General features: G+C 44.8%; 1 protein-coding gene across 1 annotated transcript; it reads left to right on the top strand.

Annotated features, from left to right (window-relative positions):
- Nucleotides 1-3,009: 3,009 nt before the first annotated feature.
- LOC148106833 (integrator complex subunit 6-like) lies at nucleotides 3,010-8,454 on the top strand. Its single transcript, XM_087859717.1, has 5 exons — nucleotides 3,010-3,039; nucleotides 5,540-5,720; nucleotides 7,356-7,478; nucleotides 7,853-7,946; nucleotides 8,322-8,454. The coding sequence occupies exons 1-5, from the start codon at nucleotides 3,010-3,012 to the stop codon at nucleotides 8,452-8,454; spliced, it is 561 nt and encodes a 186-aa protein (XP_087715843.1).
- The last annotated feature ends 17,624 nt before the right edge of the window (nucleotides 8,455-26,078 follow it).

Below are 26,078 nucleotides of genomic sequence, written 5' to 3' on the forward strand. Positions count from 1 at the left end.
GAGGAATCTGTCCTTGGTGGTGCCTTGAGTTCTGTGAGGATGTTCCTTGTGTAATGCTCTCAGCGCTGGTGAGGGGTCGTCTTTGGGTGCTGAGTCCTAACACAGAGGGTGGGGATTCGGGGGGCGGCAGGGGCTCCGGCGATCGGGGCAGGCGTGGGGGAGGGGCGGGGAGTGTTTCCTGGCTCTCATGTCAAGCTCTGTGGGGAGAATGTTTCCTCGGGTGCATCACCTCAGCCCTGGGATTCCTCTCCCTGCGGGCTTCTGCCTCAGCCTGTGAGACACTCTCCTTGGGGGTTAGCTCGGCACGAGGGCGCACTTTGCCTTGGGTGCTCTGTCTCAGCCATGCTGGGGCTGGGCTTTCGTGCTGTTCCGCTGGTCCCTGGTGGGGACTCTTAGTCCCGCGGAGACTTTCGTGGGTGCTCCGTCCCTTCCAATGGGGGTGCTGTTCCTCTGATGCTTCAAGACGAGAGGGAAACTCTCCCAGGGGGGGGCTCTGTGTGAGCCGAGGGGCAGGGGGAGAACTTCACCGTGGGCGCCTTCTCAGCACTGGGGGTTTGGGCTCTTTCTGGAAGCTCCCTCTGAGGTCTGGGGAGCTGAGACTCTTCCTCAGGGTCCATCTCTGCCAGCAGGAGGATTGTGCCTTGAGAGCTCTCTCAGCCCTGGGTGAGGAGGGTTCCTTGGGCACTTCCCCTCCCTGATGTAGGGGGGCTCCTCTTCCCTGGCTGCTGACTCAGCTGTGGCTGGGGAGCATTTGGGGGGCTCTGGCTCTGCCTCAAGGGGTGGATTGTCCCTAGTGTGTTCTGTCTCAGCCTTTGTGGTGAGGTCGTAGTTGGCTGCTCTAATGCACTTTGGGGTGGCCTGTTCTTACTTGGATGCTCAGCCTGGGGTGGAGTCATTTTCCTTGATTTCTGTATGTCAGTCTTGCAGGGGTTCTATTTCTAACCTTTTATGTGTGACCTTGGTCATCAAGGTGGGAATCTGGGGCTGACAATGTGTGAGAGTTGGTTGCATTCTGTACTCACGTACACTTGCTATATAGGGAGTCTTTAATCTCAGTCACCCTGGGGGCTGTGCAGGGATCTTTCATTATGTCTAAATGTGAATTTTGTACTGAATAATGTGGTTTATTGGCCATTCATATATGTCTTTTATGAAGAGCCTTTCCAGGACTTTTACCTATATTTTATTGAGATACTTGTATTTTTAAAATTGATTTGTAGTTCAATATATATTCATTCTAACACATATTTAAATATATAATTTTGTGTGTCTTTTCCTGATCTGTTTTTTTTTTTTTTTTTGGTCACACTCCTTTTTTTCTAAAAGAGAGAGAGTGTGGACACACGAGTGGGGGAGGGGTGTGGTAGCGGGAGAGGGAAACAGAGAATCTCCATTCGGCTTCCAGCCCAGTGTGAGCCCAATATGGGGCTTGATCTCACCACCCTGAGATCATAACCTGAGCTAAAATCAAAAGTCAGATGCTTAAACAATTGGGCCATACAGGTGCCCCATGTCTCTCTCTCTGTTTTTAATTTTCATTTATTTATTAGAGGTAGAATCCAGGCACACGTGAGAGAGAGAGAGAGAGAGAGAGAGAGCAACAGAGAGCACGAGCAGGAGAGAGAGGCAGATGGAGAAGCAGCCTCCCCAGTGAGTAGGGAGCCAAATGCTGGGCTCCATGCCAGGATCCGGGGACCATGACCTGAGCCGAAAGCAGACATTAACCAGTTTAGCCACTCAGATGCCCTGTATGTCACTTTCTTAATAGAAGTGTCTTTTTGATGAAAAGAAGTTCTCGGTTTAATTAAGTCTAATCATTCTATCCTTCATGGTCAGGGCTTTCATTGTTTTCAAAAGCTTTGCCTACTCTAAAGCCACGAAGGTGATATCCCAAGTTTCCTTCTAGATCACCTATTCATCGAGGATCATATTGTAAGGATGGGAAGGGGATCAGAGCAGAGGTGCAGTTCCCCGTAGGGAGCAGGTGGACTTACTGAAAGGACCACAAAGGCTTGCAGGTCCCCGTGTCAGCCATCTAGCACCTGCTGATTCCAGATGTATGTCTCGACTCTGTCCTGTGGCACTGGAGTATCCGCCCACCGTTGCTCCAACACCACAGAGCTGTCGCTGCCCCTCCGTCGCGGTACGTCTGCCGTCTGGCAGTGCGCGCCTTCCAACCTGCTGCTTTTGCTTAAACGTGGTCTCAGCTGTTCTAGGCCCTTTGATATCCACATACTGTTTACTATCAGCTCAGCTATTTCCCCGAAAAGTAACAGGATGGGTTCATTTAAATTTTAAATAAATATTTACTTATATGTTAAATATGATGCGATACTTTTTCTGGGAAGATATGACAATAATGACGTAACGAGTCTTCCAATCCACATGGTATGTATTTCTCTCCATTTACTGAGGCCTTTCATTTCTGTCCATGAGGATTATATTTCACGTGTCGTGCTCAGCACACCTGTTGCTAGGTTTATCCTATGGGTTTCTTTTTTTTTTAAGATTTTTTATTTTTAATTAATCTCTATACCCAATGTGGGGCTCGAACATACAACCCCAAGATCGACAGTCCCACCGTCCACTGACTGAACCAGCCAGGTGCCCCTTGATGTTCTTGACACTGCTCTAATGGTATTCGAAATATCTTTTTCTTTTTTTAAAAAAAGATTTTATTTATTTATTCGACAGAGATAGAGACAGCCAGCGAGAGAGGGAACACAAGCAGGGGGAGTGGGAGAGGAAGAAGCAGGCTCATAGCGGAAGAGCCTGATGTGGGGCTCGATCCCAGAACGCCGGGATCACGCCCTGAGCCGAAGGCAGACGCTTAACCGCTGTGCCACCCAGGCACCCCCGAAATATCTTTTTCTAACTGGTTTGTTATTACACAGAAATACACGTGTTTTTGATTCTTGCTGTTTATCCAGTAGCTTGACGCTTGTACACTTATTAATTCTCAGGATTTTAATTCCTTTTGGATATTCTATGTACAAAAACATGTCAACTATGAACAATTACAACCTCACTTCTCCTCCGGTATGTTCTTGAAAACACAACGGACAGCCTTGTCTTCTGTCACCATTGAATACGGCACTTGTGTACATTTTTGGGGCGGGAGAGGTATCTTTTCTTAGGTTCAAGAAGTTGCCTTTCACCTGAGTTGCTGATGATTTTTACCATGAATAGGTATCCAACGTCAACCCGTTTATGAAAGTGGCCCTGTGTCTTTTTTCTGGTTTTTGCTGTTTATGTAGCGCATTTCACTGATGAATTTTCCAGGGTGAAACGAATCTTCCTTCCAGCAAGACACATGACCTTTGGATTTTTATGTCCTGTTTAATTTCACTTGCTAACCAATTGTGTTGTGCGTCTATATTCAGGAGAGAGATGTGGTTCTTTCGTTTTCTTTCTTGCAGTGTTTTTGGTACATGTTGGTAACATGTTTATCTTGGCCTCATAAAATGAGTAGAGAACTCACACCCTTTCTCCTCTGTTCCGAAAGAGTTTGTGTAAGTCTGGTCTTATTTGCCTCGTGAATGTTTGAAGGACTCGTCAGGAAAGCCTTCAGGATAGAAAGGCTCGTCATTTGGTGCTAAACGTCGTACCCCATACAGGAGCCTTCAGATTTTCTGTTTCTTCTTGGTGAGTTTTGGAATGTTTCATTGTTCTAGAAAAGAGTCTATTTCATCTGTTTCCAAATTTGCTATAAAGTCAGTCTGGGTGTTCCCGCTGTCTGTCACAGAGCTCTTCTCTGGATGCAGGGCTCGCTCTCCTGCTTGGTGGCTAGTACTTTTTATCTGAGGATGAATTGTCATTGATAATCATGCCAAGGAGCCGTCTCAGTCTGTGCAGGCTGCCATAGCAACATGCCAGAAACTGGGAAGATGACAAGGACAGAAATGTGTGGCCTAGGGCCGTGGAGGCCAGGATACCAGGACCAGGCTGCCGGCACCAGGGCGATCGAGAGAAGGTCCGCGGCCTGTTTCAAGCCAGGCACCGTTGCTCTGCCCTCTGTGGTGGGAGGGCTCGGGCTCTCTCTGCAGCCCCCTTTCTGTAGCACTGATCCGATTCGGGAGTGGGCCACCATTTGGACCTCGGCACTTGCCAAGGGACCCTAATATCTCCTAATACCAGCTCCCCTGAGGGGTTGGATTTCAATGCATGGTTGTGGGAGACACAAGTGTCAGAACACAGCATAGCGCTCACTCTACTTTCCTGGGGTTTGTTGTAGTCTTTTTACACCTTCTTCCATGGACAGACCTCATTCATTTGCAGCAATGGTTCTTCTCTAACAAAATGTAAAGCTGTAAGTTTTCCTCTCTGTTCGTCATTCCACGTGTGTCGCACAGAATCGGTCATGTGATGTTCTCCTAGAGTTCACTAATAAGTATTGATTTAGAGTATGTTGTACAGTTTTGAAGGACCTTTTGTTGTGTTGCTAAGAAGTACTTCTTTGATTTCATTTTCTTTAGAGAACATGGTGTGCATGAAATTAAGGATTGGGGTTTATTGGCAGGGTTGCCAGTGTTTGCCTGCTCGAGAAGAAATGATATTCTGATGACTGAATGCAGGACTCTGTGTGAGGCCATGATCAAGCCTATTGAGGGTGGTATCTTTCAATCTATGCATTTGCTATCTGGGGGCTGAGCCCACCAAACTGGCACATTCTGAATGGTGCCCCAGAGAGCAAAATGATTGCTGGAGGTGGACATGTGCACAAAAGGATTCCACCCTGCAAACCTTAGGACGTCTTCTGGGAGCGCTAGGGAAGGATGTAACCGCATTCTCCTGCTACACAGGACTTGAGTAGCACGTAACTGAGGAGCCTGGCAGCCACTTTGCAATCATGAGGAGGAGCCAGAACTGGGATGAAGTGGCTTCTAAGAAGCAGAAGAGAACCTGGGGAAGGGAGCCAACGTTTGGTCATATTATTCATACAGGATTCAGCTCATTTGATGCTAATGTCCACTTAGCTGTTGGTTTCTTGTATCATTTTAGCTAAACACAGGAGAGGTTTCTGCTCCTGTGATTGAAAGCAACCTATGCAAATTGTGTTCACCATGGCAAGTAAAAGAGCAAAGACAAGATGCATTTGGAAATAGCAGAAATTGTACCAGCCGGCAACGACCACTTTTCACAATCACTATGCCCATAGCCTGACATCTTCTCTTAAAAGGGCAATATTCTTATGAGATTTGGATCTTAGTGTGAAGAACGTCCATTTGCCAGCTCTTCCCCACGGTGCCCAGACTCCACTTTTAACAATTAAGAGACTGCAGAGCAGCTGTGAGAGGGAGAAGGGCTCTCTCTGCACTTCTGCAGGCGGGTACCATGGAGGGTGCCAGGCGGGAAGCCCTTCTCCCTTGAGGTCATGTATCCGTTCAAATCCGTATTTTGAATTCTTTGGGTAAATACCTAGTACTGCAAATGCTGGTTCATGACGTAGTGCTAGTTTCACTTTCTGAGAAACCTCCGTACTGTTTCGGAAGGGTTGCAGTTTTCTCATTAATGGGACATGTTTCTTGTTGCTCCTCAGGAAGTGATGAGTGAGAAAGGAGAGGAGTCCGCTGTTGGGCCCAAAAGCCAAGTGAAAAGTCCTGGGAAATCCATCACTCCATCTCCAATTAAGAAAAGGCTGAGCATGAGGCTGCTGTCAGTGGAGGAGGAAGGAGAGGGAGCATCCCACGCCGGGGGCTCAGCCGTGTCCATGGAAGATGGTGAGAATGACAGGCCTCCCCTCCCCTCCCTGACCTGAGCCACGGTAGCCTGGCCTCTGGCTCCTCCACGCCACGGGAGCAGTTCCCATCAAGGTCACTGACTTCGGGTGATGCTGCCTTAATTTCTCAGTCACGCTGGACCAGGTGGTCACTCTGTCCTTCATGGAAACATTGCTGGCTTCCCCACCACTTGACTCTACTGGTTTCTTCATAGAAAGATACACCCTCATTCTCCTCTCTGTCCTTCCTTCTCTCCTCCTAACACCGTCATCATTCCAGAGTCCCACCATTACACTGTCCCTCATCGCACACCACCTCAGGATTCAGCAAGCTGCTCCCCTGGCTTCTGAGCTCGCATCCTGCTTTTCCACCTGACCCCATACAGCTCATGGGTTCCCGTGAACCGAGAGTGACTGTGGCCACACAGAAATCAGACCATTACATGCATATGGTCATCAACTCCCCTGAGCACTCAGAACAGAGTCTGAGCTCCCGACACTGGTCTCCATGCCCTGCATGACCTGGCCCTGCCATCCTCTCCTGCCATCATGTGTCCTCTCTGTGACCTTCTTGTTCTCTCTCCCTCTGAACTGTGCTCCATGGCCCCGGCTCGTCCCCTCCTAGGGATCCTGCCCTGTCCTCCCGGCAGCTAGAACTCCTCTTCTGCGTGTGCACAGGCCGCCTCTGTCTCCTGCTCCCGGCTCTGCCCAGGGGTCACCCCCTCAGAGGGCCCTGTCTGACCACACCGTCATGGAGGCTTCCCTCCTGCTCTCACTCACAACCCTGCTTCCTTCCTTCCTCACATGAATTCAAACCCTCTTATCACCTTTGTTCATTGCGCATTTACCTGCTGACGTCCACAGAGGTTATACATTCCAAAAGGAGAGGGTTTCTTCTGTCTGGTTCATGGCTGATCCCCACTGTTGGCTTGATGCTTGGCACAGAGGATGAGTGAATGAAGTAGACGTGTCCAACTGGGAGTGCCAATATTCATTTTGAGACAAAACCCAGATGACAAAGATCCATTTGCTGACTGGGATTTCTAGTGACGGAGTGCCAATATCAGGCATCCTGACATCAAGTGACACATTCAGCTTGCCACCTCGTAGAGTGCATCCAGGGAACATGAAGTCACGAGTGCCAGGGCTCTGTGAATGTTTGCTAATTGGTTACACTGTCCACGTCTATCTCTGAGGGTATATGTAGTGTCAGGAATAGAAGAGCTGCCTTGCTGTATTATCATTCCTGAGGTCAGAATTTCAGGTCTGATACAATTATCTGGTATATTCACCTGCTATGAAATGAAAATTTTAGAGACTGTGGAGCACATGGATGTGTGTGGGGGGGTCGCTGAAATGCACGTCATTGCAGCTCCACGGTCAGTTAGGTTTCCGGGTGCACCTGTCGTTCACAGTACCCACGGGGAGGGGAGGGAAGGTGGTCTATCCCCACCTGCTGGCTTCTGGTCAACATCTGTTCCTCCCGAGCTTATGAATATGGCAGGAGACGGTATTCCACATGGTAAGTTGGATTGTTTGTCTCAGGACTTGACCAGCGTCAGCAAGGGTGGGCTGATTCACAAAGCTGGTGGTCATGCCCTGGTGGGAGGAATCATTCCCAGCTGTCTCTCTGCAGATGACCTCAAGGTCACAGCAACGTCTGTGTCTGGAGATATGCCAGATCAGCTGCCGATTCCGGTGAAAATCAATACGGAAATCAAAGAGCAATTAAAGATGGAAATTCGACAGCTTGGAGGAAGTAAGTAGAATAAGCACTTCTGTCCATGAAACCACAGGAAGTCTTTCCCATTCTATGATTCAGACTAGATTCAACCAACCTCTTGAGGCTCATCCTTTGCCAGAATTAGATTTTCACAATTGGAATGGCTCCTCTTTATTTTGACTGAAATGTCCCCGTAAACCTTTTTGTCTTGTTCCCTTGTATTTCTTAAGTGGTTACTGTGTACCAGATTCCACTGGTGGCTGTGTCCGGATGTCTGAATGTAAGCATGGAAAGCACAGGTTCTCTGTAACGTTCTAGCCCTTGAATGATCGCTGAGACTCCAAGATTGACTTCTACCTCCCCTTTGTACTTTAGAGATGTTGAAGGTTTTTTTCTCTACATATCTCCAGAATATGAAAGAATCTCCAAACTGCTTGAAGGGGTGCAAGGACCTCCAGAAGTGCAGAAAAAATTTGTTGTGTACGCCATGAAGGAAGCGGCAAGGTGAGTGTGGGAGGAACTGTGCAGTATGTTTCCCGGCGGGGCCAGTGCGCTGCTGGGTGAGGGGTGGGGTCGGGCCTGCCTGGCGTTTCTCAAACCCTGGTCCTCACTCACAGTTCACGTTGTCTCCAGTTATTTAGATTGATAGTGTTTGAGTCTCTCCTTCTTCCAAGCTTGAAGAGCCTTCTGTTCACACCCGAGTTTGAGGTGGACCTTGTCCCTGAACTGGCCCTCTGAATTTGCTGGATTGTCCCTTGCCTTGCAGATGTGTTTTCTGTTCTCCTATAAACTGAGGCTCTCTTTCCATTTCTACAGAGCCTCCTGCATCATAGGTCCTTTGGATATCCTTTGGTTAATGACTTGTTTCTCTATTTTCAGATTTAAGAGACAAGACTTAGTAAGTCGCCTTGGGAATTTAGTAGAAAAAATAGAATATGAGGATTTCTCAACAAAGATGAAGACTCCCAAGTCTTCTAATCCTATTACCGCAACGATCATTGAGAAAGCATAACGAGTTGGCCATCCTGGAATGCTACCGGATATTGTTGATGCCTCCGAGCACGAGTTAGCTACGAAATTTTCTTCTTCAGGATATGAAACACCATTGAAACTTAAATGTTATAAATTCCTGTTAGTAAAGTTTGATTTGGCAATGCATTTAAAAGGATAATTTGTTGTTCGTTTGTTTGTTTTCCCCTGAAGAGGGGGAATGCCGTTAAGTCATGGGTCGACACTATATCCTAGCTCCTCAGCAGGTCACAGGCCTGTCGCTGGTGTTTATAGCATCTTCTACACTAGCAGTTTGTTTTTTTAAATTTTACATTTTAAATAATTTCTACACCCAACATGGGGCTCGAACTCACAACCCCTAGATCAAGAGTCCGTGCTCCACTGACCGAGCCAGCCTGCACCCCATACACTCTCCATTTCTTTTCCTTTTGCCTGAGACAGCCCCTCCGCTGGTCATAAGGCTTGGCCTGAGCGGATGACTCACACCTTCCTTACCAGTGGACCCGACCATTAGCTGTCCTGCCTCCACTGAGTTGTTTTAATTTTCCTTTGACTTTAATCACAACCATGAGCGTGCTGAGAAAAACCCACACATCGTGGACATAGTCTACCTCAGGGTCTCGTGTCGTTGCAGCCCTGTGTCCTTACCAGTCGGGTCCCATCTCCCCACGCTGTGCAGGAACCCCATGTTTGCCTGATGACTGAGGGAGAGGAGCACTCTGGCCTTAACCCTTGGCAGTGTCTGTTTCCATTTCAATGGAGTCATTGTTAGGGCTCTTGTGGAAAGCCTTTCTCCTTTGGAAAAAGACCTCCAGTGCAGAGAAGCCTAACGTTGTGGGGACAAGAAGCAAAAGTTGGCTACTGAATACATAAGAATAATAGTGAGAGGAGCCCCTCTCATTGCCATCCCTTCATTAATAAAGATGTGAGTCATTGGCTATGGGAGAGAGAGCTCAATATACTTGCTAATGAGGTAGAGGATTGACATCCTCTAAATTATATTACCCCAGCCGCTCAAGGTACGGCTGCCAAGTTAGAGCCAGAACTTTCACTTTAAAAGATTATTCCAGGCCTTTTTTGAAATTGTCACTTTAGGATGTTGAGGTAGATAATAAACCTACTGAATTCCATAAGCTCAGCCAAAGAGGGACAGCAAAGCTCAGACAATTAGGGACAGTCCCAGCCCAGCCAATGAGGGGCATGCACAGCTTAGCCATTCAGCGATAGTCCACAGTCAAGCCTATGAGGGACAGCCACACCCAAGCCTATGGGGGACAGTCAAGCTCAGCCAATGAGGGACAGTCATAGCCCAGCCAATGAGTGACAGTCAAGGTCAGCCAAAAAGAGACAACCACACCAAATTTAATGAGGGACAGTCACAGCTCAGCTAATGAGGGACAATCACAACTCAGCCAATGAGGGACGTTTAGAGCTTAGCCATCGAGAGAGTGTTCTAGCCCATGCAATGAGACTGTCACAGCTCATGCAGTAATGGAAAGTCACAGTTCAGCCAATGAGGGACAGTCACAGCTCAGCCCATGAAGGACAGTCAGAATTCCTCCAATGAGGGAGAGTCAGAGCCCACGTAATAAGGGACATTTATAGCTTAGCCAATGAAACAGTGGTATAGTCCAGCCAATGAGAGAGTATCACAGCTTAGCCAATAATGGCAAGTCACAGCTCAGCCAATGAGGGACAGTCAAACTGAGCCAGTGATGGACAGTCAGAAGCCAGCCCATGGGGGACATTCACAGCTTGGACAATGAGAGAGAGTCATAGCCTATCCAATGAGAGACAGTCAAGCTCAGCCAATGAGGGACAGCCACAGTTCAGCCAATTTGGGACAGTGAGAATTCAGCCAATGAGGGAGAGTCAGAGCCCACCCAATAGGGACATTTACAGCTTAGCCAATGAGAGAGCGATATAGCCCAGCCAATGAGAGACTGTCACAGCTTAGCCAATACTGGAAAGTCACAGCTCAGCCAGTGAGGGATAGTCAAATGTGAGCCAATGAAGGACAGTCAGAAACCAGCCAATGAGGGACATTCACAGCTTAGACAATGAGAGAGAGTCATAGCCCAGCCAATGAGGGACAGTCATAATTCAGCCAAGGACAGAAGGTCAGAGCCCAGCCAGTGAAGGACATTCACAGCTTAGACAATGAGAGAGAATCATAGCACAACCAATGATGGACAGTCACAGCCCAGCCAATGATGGATTGACTGTCGTAATTGGCTGGGCTGTGATTGTTCCTCACTGGCTGAGCTGTGACTGTCCCTCAATGGCTCCGTATTGACTGGCCTTCGTTGGCTGAGCTGTGACAGTCCCTCATTGGTTAAGTGATGACTGTCCCTCATTGGCTGAACTTGCTGTCCATCATTGGTTGAGCTGTGACTGTCCATAATTGGCTGAGTGGAGACGATCATCATTGGCTGAGCTGTGACTGTTTGGTATTGGCTTAGTTGTGACAGTCCTTCATTGGCTGCACTATGACTCTCTCTCATTGGCTACACAGTGAATGTACATCATTGGCTGGGCTCTCACTGTCCATCATTGGCTGACCTGTGACTCTCCCTCATTGCCTAACTGTGACTGTCTATCATTGGCTGAAGTTGACTGTCCATCATTGGCTGAATTGTGACTGTCCTTCATTGGCTGCCCTGTGATGGTCTCTCATTGCCTGGGCCTTGACTCTCTCTCATTGGCTACGCTGTGAATGTCCATCATTGGCTAGGTTTTGTCTGTCATTGGCTGAATTGAGACTGACCCTCACTGGCTGAGCTTGAGTGTTCCTCACTAGCTTGTCTGTGCAGTCCCTCATTGGCTGGGCTGTGACAATTGCTGATTGGCTGGGCATGTGACTGTAACCTTTTGAATTCCCTCATTGGCAGACTGTGACTCTCTCTCATTGACTGAGTTTTGACATTTCCTTATTCGATGGGCTGTGCCTGTCCCTCATTGTTTCTGCTGCTGCTGGGGCATGGAGGAAAATCTTTCTTCCTCCGGCTAGGTTAGTAAAGCAGTAGCTCAAGTAGTATGGCCTTTCATGATTCTTCTCTTCCTGTTGAAATCACAATTGGCCACAAATGTTTGGATGTGAGAGCAACCGTTCCTGACTTTTGTCCCCAACTTAGTGAAATTTCCCTATATTATTTTTCATAAAGTGCATGACAAGACTGCATATCATCATCAGTACAGCACGAGGCCTCCTGGGTTCAAGAGAACAGCACAGAAGCCTGAGTGCTCCTAGGCAGACAATTTCGGCAACATGGCGTGGATCAAGGAAGGAAGGATGACCTTACTTCTAAACACCTGCCCCTAGAACAACAGTCTCCCTCCAAGGGGATGGACAGAAAACCTGTTCATGTTAACATCAGAGAGTCTGCTGAAAGCTAAAGCCCACATCCCCTTGGGGACAGTGTTCTTGCCTCCCCAAGAGCATGTTGGCATAGCTCTGTGAATTGAGTGTCTCCCTTGTAGTCTGGGCTCCACAGAATTGGTCTCCATGTAGTGGTCCCACAATATTAAGGAGCCCAGTGATCACTCCTCATCACCCTCAGCATGAACCCACAAATTTCCGGGTGCCACTGAGTCCAGGCCCTGAACACACTCGGAATGTCCAACATCTTCCACTTCTCCTTAAGATCCATGGGATAGGGATTATTCAGCCCTTCTGTCATGAGGAGATTCAGGCCACGGCAGATGAAGGCACAGGCAAGATGGCCCTCTCAGTAAATGGGAAAGCCAACTCTTACTGATTAGGGACAGACAAGCAGCAGGGCCTCTGGAGCCAGAGAATGATTTTAGGAGCCTTGATGAGGGGTGTGAAATTAACCTTGGGATGTTAATCTCCCGGTCCTTCCTCTATGACAACTTACCCTGATGGTTCAGGAAAGAGCTTTCACATAACAAGTAGATCATCTCTGAAGGTCAAAAATCAGGGTCCCACATTATTGAGCCCTTGGATGTGCAGCAGGCCTCCAATTACACCTGATCATTTGCTTTGAGTCAACTTTCCACAAGTTCATTATCCATTCATGTAACTACTTAACGTGATGGTCGGGGAACATTTAAAAGAGGAATAGAGTTATCTATCCCTTCCTAGCAAAGGTCCCTTACGTGGGCAGCAGTGGGCTGCACAGACCCCTGTTTAAACTGTTTTAACCATGACATTGAACCATTCAGCCACGAAGGACTGACAAGTGCAATCACAGAAGGTGTAATGGAAAAGAGCTGTGCATCTGTCCAAACACACTTGGGACGCCCACCTCTCTCCCCATCCCTGTGCTGCAGCCACCCCGGCCTCCTGCTTCCCTACACATGGCATCCTGCACCCATTCGGGGACCTTTGCAGCTGGACTTCCCACTGCCTCAACTCCCCTTCCCAAGTCTTGTCAGTCTTGTCTCCCTTCCCCTCTCTCCTTAGAGGCCACCTCCTCAGAGAGGCACTGTGTGACCATATTTAAAGTAAGACCCCCAGTAGTATATACCACATTTTTTCTATCCATTTGTCAGAGAAAGACGGGTAACATGATTTCACTCATATGTACAATTTAAGACACAAAAAAATGAACAAAGAAATAAAGAGACAAAACATGAACAGACTCTTAAGGATCGAGAACAACCTGCCGGTTACCAAAAGTGAGAGGTGGGGGTGGGTGAAATAGGTGAAGGGGATTAAGAGTCCACTTATGATGAGTAATGTATAGAATCGCTGAATCACTATATTGTACATCTGGAACTAATATAACACTATGTTAATTAAAGAAACAGTCAACAAAAAAAAGAGGCAACCCATGGAACAGGAGAAGATACTTATGACACTACAGATAAAGGGCTGGTATCCAAGACCTATAAAGAACTTATCAAACTCAACGCCCAAAAAACAAATAATCAAGTCAAAAAATGGGCAGAACACATGACCAGATACTTCTCCAAAGAAGACATACGAATGGCTAACAGACAGATGAAAAAATGTTCAACATCAATAGCCATCAGGGAAATCCAAATCAATACCACATTGAGAGACTACCTTACACCAGTTAGAATGCCAAAAATTAACAAGGCAGGAAACAACAAGTGTTGGAGAGGATATGGAGAAACGGGAACCGTCTTACACCGTTGGTGGGAATGCAAGCTGGTACAGCCACTTCAGAAACCAGTATGGACCTTCCTCAAGACACTAAAAATAGAGCTACCCTATGACCTAGCAATTGTACTACTGGGTATTTACCCCAAAGATATAGATGTAGTGAAAAGAAGGGGCACATGTACCCCAATGTTCATAGCAGCAGTGTCCACATAGCCAAACTGTGGAAGTAGCGGAGATGCCCTTCAACAGATGACTGGATTAAGAAGATGTGGTCCATATATACAATGGAATATTACTCAGCCATCAGAAAGGATGAATACCCACCATTTGCATTGACATGGATGGAACTGGAGGGGATTATTCTAAGTGAAATAAGTCCAGCAGAGAAAGACAATTATCATATGGTTTCACTCATACGTGGAACATAAGGAATAGCATGGAGGACATTGGGAGAAGGAAGGGAAAAATAAAGGGGGGGAAATCAGAGGAGGAGACAAACCATGAGAGACTATGGATACCGGGAAACAGACTGAGGATTTCAGAGGTGAGGAGGGTGAGGGAATGGGTTGGCGGGTGATGGGTATTAAGGAGAGCATGTATTGCAATGAACACTTGGTTGTTATACACAATAATGAATCATGGAAAACTACATCAAAAACTCATGAAGTACTATATGGTGACTAACGTAACATAAAAAAAATAAATAAAATGCAAAGACACCTGAAAAAAATAAAGTATATTGGAATCAAAATAAGTAAGTAAAAATATATTTTCAAAAGTCATTAAAGAGATTTTGTAAAATTGAAAAGTAAGTGTACTTTAACTCAAAATATTATTTTGGATTTGAACATTTTTGTACCCAAATAGAATTTAGTATAATTTGACTTTCTGGCTTTCCTGATAGCAAACTCATCAAACATATTTTCAAACTATACTTCTTTGTCAATGTCCTTTTTGATGAGCAAACTGCCATGTGCACCAACCTCTCTTGCCAACTGATGGTCTGTAACGATTTTTATTTAAATTCAGCTTACTGAAAGTTCTTTTTCAGGATGCTTCTGTGGTTGGTGTTGTTCAATAAAAATCTCAAGGGTACTCCTACATTGGACAAGAGTAGACAAAGGAAAATTTGTGAGTCAGATTTATCAGATACAAACACAATTCGGATGTGTTACAAAGTCTAGATATTGTCTCTGCTTTAAACTAATGGCTATCAATGAAATTTCTACAGAACTTATATTGTCAGCACATTTATGAATCACATAACTTGCTTCTTTTTGTGAATCAGATGTAGTTATACAAAATAGCATTTTTCTCGTTAAAAATTTCAAGCCTTTTCAACAATTCCTTGGCGATTCGGGGCCTTTTCTGGTTCCACACAAATTTAAGGGCTGTTTGTTCCAGTTCTTTGAACAATGTCATTGGTATTTTGATCGGGATGGCATTGAAAGTGTAGATTGCTCTGGGTAGCATAGACATTTTAACTATGTTTATTCTTCCGATCCACGAGCATGGACTCTTTTTCCATCTTTTTGTGTTTTCTTCAATGTCTTTCAAGAGTGATTTGAAGTTTCTAGAATATAGATCTAGTACTGTATGGTGACTAACATAATATAATAAAAAATATTATTATAAAAAATAAAAAATAAAAAATAAAGTCATGGAATATTACATCAAAAACTAGGGATGTACTGAATGGTGACTAACATAACATAATAAAAAACTATTATTAAAAAAATTCCAAGCCTTGAGGACACATCATGTAATTTGAAATACCTCCATTTCAAATGTGAAATTAGACATCTGTAATTTCCCTTATTTATTTATTTATTTATTTATTTATTTATTTATTTATTTCCTTTACTTGATGGATATTTTATGATGATGATGATGATGATGATGATGATGATGATGTTCAGTTAGCCAGCGTACAGTACATCATAAGATTTGATGTAGTGTTCAATGGTTCATTAGTTGCATGTAATACACAATGCTCATCACAACACATGCCCTCCTTAATACCCATCACCTGGTTACCCCAACCCCGCCCCCTCCCTTCTGTAACCCTCAGTTTGTTTCCCAGAGTCCAGAGTCTCTTATGGTGTTTTCCCTCTCTGATTTCTTCCCATTCAGTTTTCCCTCCCTTCCCCAGTGGTCCTACATGTTTTTCCTTATGTTTCACATATGAGTGAAACCATATGATAATTGTCTTTCTCTGCTTGACTTATTTCACTTAACGTAATACCCCCCAGTTCCATCCATGTCAATGCAAATGGTGGGTATTTCTGATGGCTGAGTAATATTCCATTGTATGTATGGACCGCATCTTTATCCATTCATCTGTTGAAGGGCATCTCGGGTCCTTCCACAGTTTGGCTATTGTGGACATTGCTGCTATGAACACTGAGGTGCATGTGCCCCTTCTTTTTACTACATCTGCATCTTTGTGGTAAATACCTAGTGGTGCAATTGCTGGGTTGTAGGGTAGCTCTATTTTTAATGTCTTGAGGAACCTCCATACTGGTTTCCAGAGTGGGTGCACCAGCTTCCATTCCCACCAACAGTGTAAGAGGCTTCCCGTTTCTCCACATCCTCTCCAACACTTGTTGTTTCCTGTCTTGCTAATTTTGGCCATTCTCATTGGTGTAAGGTGGCATCTCAATGTGGTTTTGATTTGTATTTCCCTGATGCCAGGTGATGCGGAGCATTTTTTTCATATGCTTGTTACCCATTTGTATGCCCTCTTTGGAGAAGTGTCTGTTCATGTATTCTCCCATATCATGATTGGATTATTTGTTCTTTAGTTGTTGAGTTTGATAAGTTCTTTATGGAGTTTGGACACTAGCCCTTTGTATGATAAGACATTTGCAAGCATCTTCTACCATTCTGTCTGTTGTCTTTTGGTTTTGTCCACTTTTTTCTTTACTGTGCAAAAGCTTTTTATCTTGATGACATCCAGATAGTTCATTTGTGACTTTGTTTCCCTAACCTTTGGAGACGGGTCCAGCAAGAAGTTGCTGCGACCAAGGACACAGAAGTTCCTACATGTGTTCTGCTCTAGCATTTTGATCAATTCGTGTCTCACATTTAGGTCTTTCATCCATTTTGAGTCTATTTTTGTGTATGGTGTAAGGAAATGGTCCAATTTCATTCTTCTCTGCATGTGGCCATCCAATTTTTCCAACACCATTTGTTGAAGAGACTGTCTTTTTTCCATTGGATCTTCTTTCCTGCTTTGTCAAAGATTAGTTGGCCATAGAGTTGAGGGTCCATTTCTGGGTTCTCTCTTCTGTTCCATTGAACTGTGTGTCTGTTTTTGTGCTAGTACCATACTGTCCTGATGATTACAGCTTTGTAATAGAGCTTGAAGTCCCGAAATGTAATGTCGCCACCTTTGGTTTTGTTTTTTCAACATACCTTTTGCTATTCGGGGTCTTTTCTGGTTCCATACAAATTTTAAGATTATTGGTTCCAGTTCTGTGAAAGAAGTTGTTATTTTTTTATAATAATTTTTTATGTTATGTTAGTCACCATAGAGTGTATCCTTAGTTTTTGATGTAATGTTCCATGATTCATTATTTGTGTATAACACCCAGTACACCATGCAATAGAAGTTGATATTTTGATGGAGATTGCATTGATTGTAGAGATTGCTCTAGGTAGTGTAGACATTTTAACAATATGTTTTCTTCCAGTCCATGAGCATGGAACATTTTTCTGTTTCTTTGTGTCTTCCTCAAGTTGTTTCATGAGTGTTCTATAGTTTTCTGAGTACAGACCCCTTGCCTCTTTGGTTAGGTTTATCTTCTGGTATTGAGGGGTAATTGTAAATGGGATCGACTCCTTAATTTCTCTTTCCTCTGTCTCATTGTTAGTGTATAGAAATGCAACTGATTTCTGTGCATTGATTTTATATCCTGCCACTTTCCTGAATTCCTGTACGAGTTCTAGCAATTTTCGAGTGAAGTCTTCTCGATTTTCCACATAGTGTAACATGTCATCTGCAAAAATTGAGAGTTTGACTTGTTCTTTGCCTATTCAGATGTCTTTTATTTCTTTTGGTTGTCTGATCGCTGAGGCTAGGACTTCCAGTAATATACTGAATAACAGTGTTGAGACTGGACATTCTTGCCCTTCCCTGACCATAAGGGAAAAGCTCTCAGTTTTCAGTGGTTGAGAATAATATTTGCTGTGGGCTTTTCATATATGGCTTTTATGATATTGAGGTATGTTCCCTCTATCCCTACACTGTGAAGACTTTTAATCAAGAAAGGATGCTGTACTTTGTCCAATGCTTTTTCTGCATCTATTGAGAGGCTCATATGGTTCTTGTCCTTTCTTTTATTAATATAGCATACCACATTGATAGATTTGAAGATGTTGAACCACCTTGCAACCCAAGAATAAATCCCACTTGGTCATGGTGAATAATCCTTTTAATGTACTGTTGGTTCCTATTGGCTAGTATCTTGGTGAGACTTTTTGCATCCATGTACATCAGGGACATGGTTCTGTAAATTTCCTTTTTTGTGGGGGTCTTTATATGGTTTGAGGATCAAGGTAATGCTGCCCTCATAGAAAGAGTTTGGGAGTTTTCCTTCCATTTCTATGTTTCTGAAACAGCTTCGGAAGAATAGGTGTTAATTCGTCTTTAAGTGTTTGGTAAAATGTCCCTGGGAAGCCAAGTGGCCCTGCACTCTTGTTTGTTGGGAGATTTTTTTAAAAATAATAATATTTTTTATTATATTATGTTAGTCACCATATAGTACATCCCTAGTTTTTGATGTAAAGTTCCATGATTCATTACTTGTGTATAACATCCAGTGCACCATGCAATACATGCCCTCCTTACTACCCATCACCAGCCTATCCCATTCCCCCACCTTCTCCCCTCTGAAGCCCTCAGTTTGTTTCTCAGAGTCCATAGTCTTTCATGGTTCATTCCCCCTTCTGTTTACTCCCCCCTTTCTTCTCCTACCAATCTTCCTACTTCTTATGTCCCATAAATGAGTGAAACCATGTGATAATTGTCTTTCTCTGCTTGACTTATTTCGGTTGCCATTATCTCCTCCAGTCCTATCCATGTTGCAGCAAATGTTGAGAAATCGTTCTTTTTGATGGCTGAGTAATATTCCATTGTATGTATGGACCAAAACTTATTAATCCAGTCATCTGTTGAAGAGCACCTCAGCTCCTTCCATGATTTAGCTATTGTGAACATATGAACATTGGGGTGCATATGGCCCTTCTCTTCACTACGTCTGTATCTTTGGTGTAAATACCCAGTAGTGCAATGGCTGGGTCATAGGGTAGCTCAATTTTTAACTTCTTAAGGGACCTCCACACTGTTTTTCCAGAGTGGCTGTACCAACTTGCATTCCCAACAACAATGTAGGAGGGATCCCCTTTCTCCACATCCTCTCCAACAATTGTTGTTTCTTGCCTTGTCAATTTTTGCCATTCTAAGTGCGTAAGGTGGTATCTCAGTGTGGTTTTGATTTGAATTTCTCTGATGGCTAATGATTTTGACATTTTTTCATGTGTCTATTAGCCATTTGTATGTCTTCATTGGAAAAGTGTCTATTCATATCTTCTGCCCATTTTATGATTTGTTTCTTGTGTATTGAGTTTGAGAAGTTCTTTGTAGATCTTAGATACCAGTCTTTTATCTGCAGTGTCATTTGCAAATATCTTCTCCCATTCTGTGGGCTTCCTCTTAGTTTTTTTGAAGAAGACTGAAGCACGTTTCAAAAACCTCCCGAAAAGGCGCCTGGGTGGCACAGCGGTTAAGCGTCTGCCTTCGGCTCAGGGCGTGATCCCGGCGTTATGGGATCGAGCCCCACGTCAGGCTCTTCCGCTATGAGCCTGTTTCTTCCTCTCCCACTCCCCCTGCTTGTGTTCCCTCTCTCGCTGGCTGTCTCTATCTCTGTCAAATAAATAAATAAAATCTTTAAAAAAAAAAAAAACAACCTCCCGAAAAACAAGAATCCAGGGCCTGATGGATTCCCTGGGGAATTCTACAAAACATTCAAAGAAGAAATAATACCTCTTCTCCTGAAGCTGTTTCAAAAAATAGAAACAGAAGGAAAACTACCAAACTCATTCTATGAGGCCAGTATTACCTTGATCCCCAAACCATGCAAAGGCCCCATCAAAAAGGAGACTTACAAATAGATATCCCTGATGAATATGGACGCCGAAATTCTAAACAAGATCCTAGCTAATAGGATCCAACAGTACATTAAAAGGATTATCCATCATGACCAAGTGGGATTTATCCCTGGGATTCAAGGGTGGTTCAACATTTGCAAATCTATCGGTGTGATACACCATATCAACAAGAAAAGAGTCGAGAACCATATGATCCTCTCAATTGATGCAGAAAAGCATTTGACAAAATACAGCATCCTTTCCTGATTAAAACCCTTCAGAGTGTAGGGATAGAGGGTACATTCCTCAATTTCATAAAAATCATCTGTGAAAAGCCTACAGAAAATATCATTCTCAATGGGGAAAAGCTGGAAGCCTTTCCCTTAAGATCAGGAACACGACAAGGATGCCCACTCCTGCTGTTATTATTCAACATGGTACTAGAAGTCCTTGCAACAGCAATCAGAAAACAAAAAGGGATAAAAGGTATCCAAATCGGCAAAGAAGTAGTCAAACTCTCTCTCTTCACAGATGACATGATACTCTATATGGAAAACGCAAAAGAATGCACTCCCAAACTACTAGAAGTTATAGAGCAATTCAGCGATGTGGCGGGATACAAAATCGATGCTCAGAAATCAGTTGCATTTCTATACACGAATAATGAGACTGAAGGAAGAGAAATTAGGGAATCCATCCCATTTACAATAGCACCAAAAACCATACGTTACCTTGGAATTAACTTAACCAGAGACGTAAAGGACCTATATTCTAGAAACTATAAGTCACTCTTGAAAGACATTGAAGAAGACAGAAAAAGATGGAAAAATATTCCATGCTCATGGATCGGAAGAATTAACATAGTTAAAATGTCCATGCTACCCAGAGCAATGTACACTTTCAATGCCATCCCGATCAAAATACCAATGACATTTTTCAAAGAACTGGAACAAATAGCCCTTAAATTTGTGTGGAACCAGAAAAGGCCCCGAATCGCCAAGGAATTGTTGAAAAGGAAAACCAAAGCTTGGGGCATCACATTGCCGGATTTCAAGCTATACTACAAAGCTGTGATCACAAAGACAGCATGGTACTGGCACAAAAACGGACACATAGACCAATGGAACAGAATAGAAAACCCAGAAATGGACCCTCAGCTCTTTGGGAACTAATCTTTGACAAAGCAGGAAAAAACATCCAGTGGAAAAAAGACAGTCTCGTCAATAAATGGTGCTGGAAAAATTGGACAGCTACATGCAAAAGAATGAAACTTGACCACTCTTTCACACCATACACAAAGATAAACTCCAAATGGATGAAAGACCTCGATGTGAGACAGGAATCCATCAAAATCCTAGAGGAGAGGATAGGCACCAACCTCTACGACATCGGCCACAGCAACTTTTTTCATGGCACATCTCCAAAGGCAAGAGAAGCAAAAGAAAAAATGAACTTGTGGGGCTTCATCAAGATAAAAAGCTTCTGCACAGCCTTCCACCTATTTGTAAAAAAATTCTGGATCCAGGAATGTCTTTTCCTGTGGCGTGTGTGACTGAGTTCTGCCTGTAGGGGGCGCCAGAGACGTGTCCGGGGAAGACTAGCTTCCTGATTCTGGGCAGCTAGCCTAGCGGGCTGGGGGCGGGGGTGGGGGGGCATGGGGCTTCTCCATCACCAGGCTCAGCACCGCACACAGCTTCTCGTGGGGCCGGGCTGCTGCAGGGCAGTGTGGCCAGCATCGCCCCATGGCCTGCAGCTGCCCTTACACCTACCTCCCTGGGGCAGTAATAACAGATGAGCCTTCTGGTCAGACACCTCCCTGTGCATACCCCTCCCAGACCACCCAGGGGGCGTATGTCCAACAACTCCCAGGGGGCACATTTCTAGAAAGTTCCACCTGAGAGGCGCCACAACTTCACTGCCACTGTGTGAGTTGCTTCCAGGCTCCGGGAACAAGGTCAGGCTTTCAACCCTGCGAGTGCGGATTCTTCTCCCTGGGGACTCTCTCCATGCCCTACTGGTGCCTCTCCCTTGGCTGCGGTGTCTTCCTGGGGAATCTGCCTCGGTCTGTGGAGACACGTGGTTGGGTTCTGATCTCAGCACAGGGTGAGGCATTTTCGGGGCGGCTTCTCTCCGCCATGTTGGAGAGGAATCTGTCCTTGGTGGTGCCTTGAGTTCTGTGAGGGATGTTCCCTGTGTAATGTTCTCAGCGCTGGTGAGGGGTCGTCTTTGGGTGCTGAATCCTGACACAGAGGGTGGGGATTCGGGGGGCGGCAGGGGTTCCGGGGATCGGGGCCAGTGTGGGGGAGGGGCGGGGAGTGTTTCCTGGCTCTCATGTCAGGCTCTGTGGGGGGGGATGTTTCCTCGGGTGCATCACCTCAGCCCTGGGATTCCTCTCCCTGCGGGCTTCTGCCTCAGCCTGTGAGACACTCTCCTTGGGGGTTAGCTCGACACGAGGGCGCACTTTGCCTTGGGTGCTCTGTCTCAGCCATGCTGGGGCTGGGCTTTCGTGCTGTTCTGCTGGTCCCTGGTGGGGACTTTTAGTCCTGGGGAGACTTTCATGGGTGCTCTGCCCCCTCCAATGGGCGTGCTGTTCCTTGGATGGTTCAAGAGGAGAGGGAAACTCTCCCTGGGGTGGGGGGCTCTGTCTCAGCCTTTGAGGTGAGGTCGTAGTTGGCTGCCCTTATGCACTTTGGGGTGGCCTGTTCTTACTTGGATGCTCAGCCTGGGGTGGAGTCATTTTCCTTGATTTCTGTATCTCAGTCTTGCAGCCATTCTATCTTTTTAACTCTGACCTTAGGCATCAAGTGGGAATCTGGGGCTGACAATGTATGAGAGTTGGTTGCATTCTATACTTGGAAACACTTGCTGTATAGGGAGTCTTTAATCTCAGCTACTCTGGGGGGTGTGCACAGACCTCTCGTTATTCCTGAATGTGCATTTTCTAGTGATTAATGTGGTTTCTTGGCCATTTTTATGTCTTTTGAAGAAATATTCTAGGACTTGCTCCCACATTTTATTGAAATATTTGTCATTTTAAAATTGATTTGCTGTTTAAAAGATATTTTTGTGTGTCTTCTGCGATCTGTTTTGTTTTGTCACTCTCTTTTTTTTCGAGAGAGAGAGAGAAGGCAGGCACACAAGCAGGGACGAAGGTCAGAGGGAGAGAGAGAGAGAGAGAATCTTGAGCAGGTTCCATGCCCAGCTCAGAGCCCAACGTGGGGCTCGATCTCACCATGCTAAGATTATGACCTGAGCCAAAATCAAGAGTCAGAGGCTTAACCAACTGAACCACCCAGTCACTCCCATGTCACCCCTTAATAGTATATTTTTGATGCACTGAAATTCTCAGTTTACTTAAGTCTAATTCATCAATCTATTCTTCATGGTCAGTGCTTTTATTCTTTTCAAAACCTTACTTTTCAAAAACCATGAAGATAATCTCCTAAGTTTCCTTCTAGATCACCTATTCATCGAGGATCATATTGTAAGGATGGGAAGGGGATCAGAGCAGAGGTGCAGTTCCCCGTAGGGAGCAGGTGGACTTACTGAAAGGACCACAAAGGCTTGCAGGTCCCCGTGTCAGCCATCTAGCACCTGCTGATTCCAGATGTATGTCTCGACTCTGTCCTGTGGCACTGGAGTATCCGCCCACCGTTGCTCCAACACCACAGAGCTGTCGCTGCCCCTCCGTCGCGGTACGTCTGCCGTCTGGCAGTGCGCGCCTTCCAACCTGCTGCTTTTGCTTAAACGTGGTCTCAGCTGTTCTAGGCCCTTTGATATCCACATACTCTGTAGTATCAGCTCATGAATTTCCCCCAATATTAACAGGTGGAGATGTTTACATTTTAAATTAAAAAATTACTTACATTTAAGTATGATGCAATAAGTATTCTGGGCAGAAATGACAATAATGCCTTAAAATGAGTCTTGCAATCCATGCAAAATGTCTATCTCCCCATTACTAGGGCCTTCAGCATCTCTTGGTGAGGTTTTCTGTTTTACATGTGGTTCTCCAGCACACCTTTCGTTAGGTTTACTCCCTGGGTTTTGATGTTCCTAACACTCTTTTCAATGGTATTTTAAATTTCTTTTTCTAATTATTATTCTTATTCCATAGAAACAGAGGTGGTATTTGGTTCTTGCTCCTACATCCAGTAAGTTGGTTATTGTTCCCTTATTAACTCTAATTGTTTTATATCCTTTTGGATATTCTGTGTACAAAAATATTCCATCTGTGAGTGACATTTTTACTTCCTCCTTTTCAAAATTCATACTTAGTTTATTTTCCTGGCCCTGCTGCACTTTTTATGACTTCCATATATTCTCAAATCAATAGCAGACATCCTTCTCTTGGTTGCAAATGTAGGTAGAAAGTGTTTGGTATATCACCATTAAGTATAATGTTTGCTATAGGATTTTGGGGGGATTTTGGGGGGTATTCTCTGTTAGGTTAAGGAAACTGATGTCTAGTCTAACCTGCTGATAAGTTTTTTAAACATTTTATTTATTTAGTTTTGAGAGAGAGGGAGAGAGAACACCAGTGGGGGGAGGGGCAATGGGAGAGGGCGAAGCAGACTCCGTGCTGAGCAGGGAGCCCAAACTGGGACTCCATCCCAGGACCCTGGTGTCCTGACCTGGGCTGAAGGCAGATGCTTCACAAGCTGAGGCACCCAGGTGCCCCTAACCTGCTGATGATTTTTAATCATGAGTAGCTCTTGAACTCGGACCCATTTATAAAATTAGTAATGGAATTTTTCCTTGTTTTTTTTCCTAAATATGCTTCACACGGACTCATTTTCAAATTTGAAGCCGATGTTGCCTTCATGGAATACACGACATCATGACATGAAGTCTCTCTCTTTTTTTTTTTTTCTATTTGTGTTATGGGTTTGCTAATCTTCTGTGTAGAATTTTTGTTTGTATTTTTAGGAAAGACATCTTGGCCTGTAATTTTCCTTTCTTCTCATGTCAGATGTTGGTGTCAGGTTTATATTGGCATCGTAAAAGAGTTGGGAACTAGTCCTAGAGTTTGTGTCACACAGATGTTATTTCCCCCTAAATGTTTGGAGAACTCCTCAGGGAAGCCTTCTGGAGAGGAGGTTTTTAATTTTCTGTTCATAGTTTTACCAGATACGGGACTTCTCAGATTTTCTCTTTCTTCTCTAGTAAACTTTTGGTAAGCTTTATTTTTCTATCAGTGTCTCTATTTTATCTCGGCTAATACAGTGGAAGGTGCCAGGCAGGAGTGCTGGGAGAGCCAAGGAGGGGTGGTCCCTGGGTTGGGCTGGAGTCAGGTTGAGCACAGACCAGCCTCCCGGGCTGCTCAACCCTCAGCATGGCCGCTTTAGTCCAGGCCCTGATGTCAACATTTTCGGTGCAAATGCAATTAAAATTTTGTATTTAAAGTGAAATACAATGAACATTTTGTAGTTAGAACGTGACGAAAGTAGTTTTTGGGGAATGGTAGTTCTCAGAAAAGTGGGTTCACACTCACCACCTTCACAAGAGATCCATTGATAAACAAGCGTATCAATTGCAGGGTGAGGGAAGGAGTACTGAGCAGACCGAAAGGCTTCTTCACCAGTCACTCCTGTTTCCTAGGTTCCTTTGCAACATGGTTGACCATAGCACATGAGGCCTCATGTCAGGGATTTCAGTGACCTTCAGATCTTGTTCTGGCCACTCTCGATGCCGACAACACCCTCCTCATCTCGACACTTTCATAAGATGGTCTGTTCCAAGCAAAGGGATTTTCGTGAACAGATACTGAAGGGTGCCTGCGAGTGACCTGGAGAAGCACCTGTCTGGCCAAACCCTCCCACCAATCCTGGGAATCTTTGGGCTTGCAGGTCCCTTCTGTCCCCACATCTCTTCCTTACTTTGTCCCTGAGTTTTTGTCACAGTTATACCTCTGTGAAATACTAAGTGAGTCAGTACAAGGAAAGCATTTAGAAGAAGACCTGGCTGGTCTGAGATGCTCCATGAAAATCATTTCCCCCTTTTGCAGTCCTCCTTAATGGGAACTGTCCATGGTTCAGAAAAGGTATTTGTATCGCCAGTTGATTCCAATATAGTGGGGCAAATGTGGGGGTTATCCTTGGAGGAGAAGACCTTACAGCTAGTCTGTCATACAGATATGTCCCATTTGATCTATGAGCAACATGGAAATGTGCCCAACATATGACTCCTAGACTGACATATTTGAATTCCCTGCCATTGGAAGCGAGGGGATGAAAGATTCTGAAAGCCTCTCCCCTCACTGTCTACAAGGGGCCTTCTGTGAAGACTCAGGAGGTACTGATAATGTTGCATTTAAATCAAATCGGGGAGAAAAAAGGGATTTACGTCCCCTGACCTGAAAGTGTTGACATAGAATGGTTTAC

The sequence above is a fragment of the Ursus americanus genome, chromosome X, assembly GCF_024610735.1.
Source record: "Ursus americanus isolate L20-20 chromosome X, mUrsAme1.1.p, whole genome shotgun sequence".
Lineage (NCBI taxonomy): Eukaryota > Metazoa > Chordata > Mammalia > Carnivora > Ursidae > Ursus > Ursus americanus.

What these genes read in the sequence shown, in the direction of transcription:
- LOC148106833 (XM_087859717.1), top strand. Translation starts at nt 3,010, where the DNA reads ATGAACAATTACAACCTCACTTCTCCTCCG. An exon ending in ACAACCTCACTTCTCCTCCG is followed by an intron (nt 3,040 to 5,539) that starts GTATGTTCTTGA and finishes GTTGCTCCTCAG; the next exon opens with GAAGTGATGAGTGAGAAAGG. An exon ending in AATTCGACAGCTTGGAGGAA is followed by an intron (nt 7,479 to 7,852) that starts GTAAGTAGAATA and finishes ACATATCTCCAG; the next exon opens with AATATGAAAGAATCTCCAAA.